This window comes from Physeter macrocephalus, chromosome 1 (assembly GCF_002837175.3).
Source record: "Physeter macrocephalus isolate SW-GA chromosome 1, ASM283717v5, whole genome shotgun sequence".
NCBI classification, from domain to species: domain Eukaryota; kingdom Metazoa; phylum Chordata; class Mammalia; order Artiodactyla; family Physeteridae; genus Physeter; species Physeter macrocephalus.
In genome coordinates this window covers 106,270,202-106,278,415 of record NC_041214.2, presented here as the reverse complement: position 1 = coordinate 106,278,415, position 8,214 = coordinate 106,270,202, and the positions used below count along the sequence as shown (strand labels likewise).

Genomic DNA, 8,214 nt, shown 5'->3' with positions numbered 1-8,214 from the left:
GACTTATAAAGCACTGTAAAAAGAGTGTCAATCATCAGCTAAAGGGAGCAGAAGTTTAAAGGTAATATCTGAGAAGGGAAACCAAGAGGTGAACTTAAGAATTACAGAAACCGAGCAACCTAATATGATATATTACCAGGGAGAGCCAAGCATAACAGAAAGAACTAGAGGAAGATGACAGGGTGGAGACATTACATAAAATACTAATGTGTCCCCAGGGTTCTGGAACTAAATGGTGAAGAGTACGTCTAGATAAGCTGGAGAGAGTTCATTGTAAATTTGGAGTTCAGAATATAAGATTACATGAATAAAGAGATAAGTGCCTGTGTACCCAAGTTCATGACAAATGCATTCGCAGGCATTTCCACAGAGACTTGGAGAATATGCTGATTACCTGCAGTTCCCTGGAGGCCTAAAATACTTCATGTGTTGCAGAGGGGCAGTATGCTGGGTACCTTAGTCACCTGTAGGATCAGTGCCATTAATACCACTGCTGTTACCATCATTTACCAGGCTCTCTCTTATCCACCCCGTAGCTGTTTCCAGGTTCATAATTACCTCCATCTGCCTGATCTCAGTTTACCTCTCGTGCCACTTAACTGTTTCAGGTCTTCAGGGAAGAAATTATTAAATATTCTTTATTAATATTAAATAATTATTAATTAAATTAAATTATTAAATCTTAAGAAATTATTAAATTAAATAGGCTTAGGAGGGACCCATTGGATACCTTGACAATCATTCACAAGTGCATGAATGCATGTATTCATTCATTCATTGAATAAAGATATACTGAGCACCAACTATATGTTAGGCTTTGTGACACTGGAGACACAGAGTTGAAAAGTAAGTCTCTCCCCTCAAGGAGCTCCCAGTCTAGAGAGGACATAGGCACACCAACAATAATGATACACTCTGCTGACTGCTACTGGGTAGGGACACAGAACAGGTCGGTAGCGCTGGTAAGATCACAGGGAGAATCAGAACAGGACAGGACAAGGAAAGTATTATCAGGATGTCTCCTAAAGGATGGGTAGAAGTTTGACTGCAGAATAAATATATGGAGGGCACCGTGAGCCACAACTACTGAAGCCCAAGCCCCTAGAGCCCGTGCTCCGCAACAGGAGAAGCCACCGCAATGAGAAGCCTGCACACCACAACATAGAGTAGTCCCCGCTCGCCGCAACTAGAGAAAGCCGCACAGCAACGAAGACCCAAAGCAGCCAAAAATAAATTAATTAATTTTAAAAAAAACAAAGGGCTTCCCTGGTGGCACAGTGGTTAAGAATCTGCCCATCAATGCAGGGGACACAGGTTTGAGCCCTGGTCCGGGAAGATCCCACATGCCACAGAGCAACTAAGCCCACGTGCCACAACTACTGAGCCTGCGCGCTACAGCCTGCAAGCCACAACTACTGAGCCCGTGTGCCATAACTACTGAAGCCAGCACACCTAGAGCCTGTGCTCCACAACAAGAGAAGCCACCACAATGAGTAGCTCACGCACTGCAACGAAGAGTAGCCCCCTCTCGCCGCAACTAGAGAAAGCCTGCACACAGCAACGAAGACCCAACGCAGCCAAAAGTTAATTAATTAATTAAATAAAGACTCTACCATAGGGCCTTCCCTCGTGGTCCAGTGGTAAAGAATCCACCTTCCAATGCAGGGGATGTGGGATTGATCCCTGGTCAGGGAACTAAGATCCCACATGCCACGAGACAACTAAGCTCGTGCACCACAACTACTGAGCTCACGTGCCTCAACTAGAGAGCCTGCGTGCCGCAAACCACATAGACCATGCACCCTAGAGCCTGTGTGCCACAACTAGAGAAGAGAAAACTCGCACACCACAACTAGAGAGAAGCCTGCACATCGCAACAAAAGATCCCACATGCCTCAATGAAGATCCTGCATGCTGCGACTAAGACCCGATGCGGCCAAATAAATAAATAATAAACCTTAAAAAAAAAAGAAGACTCTACTGTAATTAATTTATAGTTAACTTACTCAAACACCAGCATTTTAAACATTAATAAGATTATCTATTATTAGAGCCATCTCTCCATTGGTTATTACATGCCAGGCTGTCTGACACCATAGCTGGTTGTGCTAGCTATACTAGCTGTACTAGGAGACAGAATGCCAGTTTGTTTGGCCTTATTTGCTGCATTCTGGTGTCCTAATCCAAATGCTTTACCCGCATTTGTAGATTTTGAACAGTGAGCAGCACATGCTTTATGTCTTGGTCATATGATGGTACAGTGGCCTCTTTATCGAAGGAGAGGAATCAAAGGCAGAGTGAGAGACGGGAATAGCAGAGCTAAAGTTTAAAACTCTTCACCATTTCCTCTTTCTTTCGAAAGGAGAGTAAGAAGAAGATGGTCAGAGAGGAACAGGAAAAGAGTTTACAAAGATTGAACACTGTTAATCCTCAAAACTACTCTATGGAATAGGTATTGTTATTATCCCATTTTACAGTCTTGTGAGAAGTTAGTAACTTGACTAAAAGCACAGAGTTAATAAATGGGAGGGCCTTGAACTCTAATTTTTCTGGCTCCAAATACCATTCCTTTAAAAGCCTGCCTCCTGAAGGACATTTTTCCTTGGTAAGAGTCAGTAACTAGGCTCCAGTCTGCCATGTTATTTTACTCCTAAATGGCTCCACATCTCTGGCAGGAACATGAAGAGAGGGGGTCAGCTCATTTCCCGTTATTCATTCACGTGTTGACTACTCTCACAACTTGACCCTGATCAACAGGCTTGTATTCTCCCACTACAGCTTTTCACTGCCCAACAAGCCCCAAATAGGCTGAGGCTCCTTTCGTTAACATTAATAGGTAAGTAATTAGAAACCAGACAGTTTTATGTTTGCATCAAATCTACTAGATTAATTTTTGTTTTATAAAAATAATCAGTATACATAAATATTTTTAGTTGAAAATTTTTAAGTCTATTTTTATTACAGTTGTTATACTTTTACTACAATAAGGCAATAATAGACTCTAAATGTTCATGTTTACTTACTCGAATTAGAGATAGTTTAACTTCTACAGTCTTTACAAAGTTCTGCTTCAATTACCTTTGATAAATAAGCAAAAAATTAGTTTTTTCATACTTCTAAAAATTTAATCAAAATGAGTTTTTAAAATAAATATATAGTGTATTTTTTCTAAAAAGTGAAATGTCTATCTTTCTCTTGAGTTGACAAATATATATTTTTATCATATTTGTTTGTGTGGCAGTAGAGGAAAAACACACGGATCCTGGAGCTAGAATGTAAGGATTTGAAATTTGACTCTGCCCATTTTTTAGCAGAAAGGAAAATTATTTGACTTCTATGAATTTCAGTTAAATAAGCTAATATTTAGAACAATGTCTGGTATGCAGCCAATAAGACTTAGCTGTTATTAACCCGAAGGGAGTATTTGCTACAAGCAATCCCTCTAATTTAACTGGGAATTCCTGTAAAGCAAGAATACCTAATCTACAAATTGCCTCCAAATGTAATGAAATTTTAATAATAATTTAACAATCAATGAAGATGATATAACAGTACACTTTGGAGATATTTAATTAAACATTTATTGTTTCAATCTTGCAGATTTTAGTATTCTGAGCCCAATTTTTTTTTTTCCCTTTCTGGCTCTAAAAAATTTATTTTTATTGGTTCCTTGAAATTTCATAGGTCCTAAGCACCGTGTCTGTAGTGCTTGATGGATAAAATGGACTTGGCCAAGGTAAATGGGACAGCTTTAAACACTACCTTTTCTGGCTCCAAATATCTTTCTGTGATAGGAACATTTTTTCTCAGCAAGAGTTTGGAAAGGTTTCTAGAAGTTTTGGAAAGGTTACTAAAGAAGGATTCAAATATAGGACAGTAAAGCAAAATCCCAGATATCACTGATGACCCAAAATTCTTAAATTACTTTTGCCTAAATTCAGAGTTTATACCAAAACCTAGGCTGAAGCTGGCCCTGCACTTAAGCATAAATATGAGAAAGAGTGATTTAGAAGAGAGTTGGAACTGGCATTGATCCAAGAAGGAATATCTTCTTTAATAAAGTGGGTTGACAGACATGGTTATCGTGTCATTTTAATTTTCCAAATTGCCTTGCAAAAGCAAGGGTGGGTAAAACTTATACCTTAGCACAAGCCAAGGCAATGGCACTAAGCTACCAATAGTGATTGTATTCTTCACCTCCACTCAGAGAGAAAAAAAAAAAAAAGAATGCACACAAGAAAAAGCCAGTTTAGCTCTAGAATGTCCTTGATGAAGCAGCAAAAATTTTACATTTTATTAAATCTCAACCTTCAGTATGTCTTTTTAATATTAAATGTGATGTAATGAGAAGTACACATGAAGCACTTCTGCTGCTTACAGAAATATAATGGTTGTCTCCAGGAAAAGTACTTATTTGAGTTACAAACTGAAGTAGCTGCTTTTTTCATGGGACATCATTTTGAAAGAAAAACTGGCAGTAAACTATGGTATTCATATTTGGGTATTTGACAAGCATTTTTGCAAAAAAAAAAAAAAAGGATATAGAGAGCCTGTCACTTCAAGAGAAACAACTAACAAGCTTAATAAATTTCAAGCTTTTCAAGCTAAAATTAGAATTTCAGAAAATTTTATCTGCCACCATGAGCTTGGCCTCTTGCCAATACTCAAAGACTTTTCTGGTGAGACTGGTGGTGATATTAATGAATGTGATATTTTGATATTATATAATAAAATGAGTTACCATTTGAAAGATCTGCATAATTCAGTGAATCATTATTTTCCAAATGACCAATGCATGATATTACACATCTATTAAAAATGGAAGATAGACCAATGAATTTTAATGTAACAGTATTATTCTGTTGTAAGATTACACATTGCACTTACCTTCTAATCAATTATCATTTGTCAAATTTTGGTGGAGTAGCAAAGAATAAAAACCTCAATGATCTGAAAAGACCATTAAAATACCCTCTCCATTTATATATCTCTGTGAGGCCATAATATCTTCATATACTTCAACCAAAACAACATATCACAACAGATATAATGCAGAAGCAGATATGAGAATAGAGGTGTCTTCTATTAATCCAGGTATTCCAGGTATTTAAAAATATTTGCAAATATGTAAACAATGCCACCCTTTTCACTATTTTTTCTTTTGGAAGATATAATTATTTTTTCATAAAAATATGTCATTTATGTTAACATGTAATGGGTTTATTTTTTAAATAAATTAATATCTTAAGATTTTCTTAGTTTTAATCTCTAATATTGAATATCGATTGATATAACTCACATAAACAACAGTTCTGCGGTGCTCAATTTTTACGAGTGAAAAAGAGTCCTGTGACCAGAAATTTTGAGAATTACTGCCCTAAGGTTAAATATATTCTAAGCCAGCAGCCATTGTGGCATCAGCATCAGGTCAGCCTATGAGGGATTCCATGCAATTGCCCATTATTTCACAGAGCTCTCCAGTTGGACGGCCCTGCAAGAAGCTAATCATTGAAGGGTGCCTACTATTGCCCTTGATGTTCTCCATAGGGCGTTCTAGGATGCCACCAGAAAAATAGTAAGAGAAAGACTGTTTCATTCTGACATTGCTTCATTCTTTAATTTTGGTCAGGTTTCCTAACACCTTGTCTCTTGTTTCATTATGAAAGATGTACAAACTTCACACCAAAAGGGTAAATGCTGCTGCTGGGCAGATGTGGAATTCAAATTTCTCCGAGATCAGACAATCTCTTAAAAATGCTTACCAGCACAGGGAGATCATCTGGGTGCTTTGTGGCCACCTAGAGGGGTGGGATAGGGAGGGTGGGAGGGAGACGCAAGAGGGAGGAGATATGGGGATATATGTATATGTATAGCTGATTCACTGTGTTATAAAGCAGAAACTAACACACCACTGTAAAGCAATTATACTCCAATAAAGACGTGAAAAAAAAATAAATGCTTACCATACATGTAAGAACCAGCACCCAAATTCAACTAGATATCCAACTATGATTTCCTATGATTGTGATCAAGATGACGTAAATGCTGATGAAGAAGTGAATGTTATAGTAATGCTCTGAGATATTAAAACTGCCCAGATTGAAATCCTCAGGCAAGTGACTGACACTGTGGGTCCAGTACCAAAAATCCAGGAAAGGACTGACTTTTATCAGAAGCAAATGGAGGTACTGGAAACCAGAACGAATGTTAGTGAAGACAAACAGTGCACAATAACTAAAGATATCTTCTCTCTGAAGGAAGACATTGATGCTTTAAAGAAAAAGGTGACAGAATTGGAAAACCAGAATTCTTGCTCCAATATACATTGTTTAGAGGTTCTGCATAGAGAAAAGGATAAAGAGATCATAGAACTTCTTCACAAACTCATACAACCAGAAACTTTGAAGAACACATTGGCCTCTACAGACTCTTGAAATCTCAGCAGAACCAGAGAAAGTGCCCAGTTATCCCAAGCCCACTAATCATCTTGAGGAAAAAACAATTTCTCCCTAAATTAAAGCTCCAAAGAAAAGTAATCATTAAAATGCATTAAGAAGCTTTCAAAACGGAAAGTCAAATATTTGTATTTACCCAGACTTTAATACATGGATCAAGCTAACTTTTGTCCGTGGAGGAAAGTGCAGATTTTTCCTCAGTGCAACCAAGTTAGAAAAATTCATCCAGTGGCTTCTTTGTAGGCCAGCCATCCCTCCTAGTCATAACCCAGAGATATTGTCCACTCACTGGGCCTATTGTAAGCTTGACCACAATCTGTCTCTCTGTTTTCAACTGTATTTACTGTCTTTTTGGTTCCTCAAAAGAGGAAGTAACTCGACTACAGAGTAATTTTCTGCTTTGCTTGGTACAAAATAAATGTAACCTGGCCATTTCGAGCATTCACACATCTTTGTGGTTGCTGTGAACTCCTTGGTAGTTAGCTCACTATGGGTTGGCTGTCTGCAAAGTTTCTTTACGTCTACAGTAAGTTGAGGCATATCATCCCACTGGACAATCGTGATGCATTTTCTGTCAAGTTTCTTGTTTTCTCAAAGGCAATTCATGAGGACTCATCCAGCGCCCATTTCATAGATAAATGGAGGCAAAGAATAAAGGGGTCAAAGGAATGAGAAACACATTTAGTAGCCCGCGTCTCAGTTTTCTATGCATTCTTATCTTAGTGGACTTTGCAGATAAGATTCGTGATACTAGAGACAGACTCTACTAACAAAATTTTAAACAGCATAGAGTGAAAAAGATACCCACTGTCAAGGTTACTAAAGTTAGAGCTATAAAAAATGAAAGGCACTGAAAGGACAAGTTATTGCCAGGAAAATATTTATTCCAAAAATGGGATTTTTCTTTCAACTTCAACTTCGTCTCTATCAAACAATTGGAAAAGGGGGAAAAGGTGACTATGGTATTGCGGTTTTATTTTTACATTTTCATGAAATGAGACAAATGCCATATCTTATAGGTTTGAGACAGAGGAAAAGGGAAAATCTGAGGTGGGATTTGTGAACTAAGTTAAATCTCAATCTCAACACTATACCACCATAGATTCTCATATGACAGCCTTTGTTTGTTTGTTTGCATGAACCATATACTACATATCCAGGGTGTGTGCTTCATTTTTGGACATAATAGGTGGTTGCCACTGTAATGTAATTCTTCTAAATATCATGCAAATTAACTGCAAAAAAATGTTTTCCTCACCACTAAGTTAGTAAATGAAATCTACCAGTAGAGAGTCATATGCTGTTAAACTACAAATATCCTTGGAAAATGTACTATTTTAAACTATTCTCAGCTAATCATTTGAAATGAGGGCTTCGGCAGTTAGCTAAGAACAACCCAGTTTCAAATGAGGAAAAAGGAACTAAGGTGAGTATGGAGGAAACAAAGGGAGAAGTAGGATAAGAAGACACAACATCGTCTGGTGCCAGTCTGGTAATAATTATACGTTACAATTTTTTCATTTACAAATGCATTTTATTTGATCCTTATTTACAAATTTACAGATAAGAAGTGCACATAACTTTTAAATATGTCAATATGTGATAGGGGCAGCATGGATGATCCTATCATATACCTACTTAAAGCAAGGCTATCTATTAATTGGGTTTGTTTTCAATGGGTTAACAGTGCCAACAAAGTAAAGTATCGTTCTGGTAAAGGCACCAGCAAACTCTATGTCTATATTGACCATCAGTGATA

At 37.5% G+C, this 8,214-nt stretch overlaps 1 protein-coding gene across 1 annotated transcript; it reads left to right on the top strand.

Moving 5' to 3' along the window:
• The first annotated feature begins 5,666 nt into the window (after nucleotides 1-5,666).
• On the top strand, nucleotides 5,667-6,922 carry CCDC54 (coiled-coil domain containing 54). Its single transcript, XM_007100579.1, is given in 4 exon segments — nucleotides 5,667-5,752; nucleotides 5,954-6,428; nucleotides 6,430-6,713; nucleotides 6,715-6,922. Coding segments are annotated over 4 exon segments (1,053 nt in total).
• The last annotated feature ends 1,292 nt before the right edge of the window (nucleotides 6,923-8,214 follow it).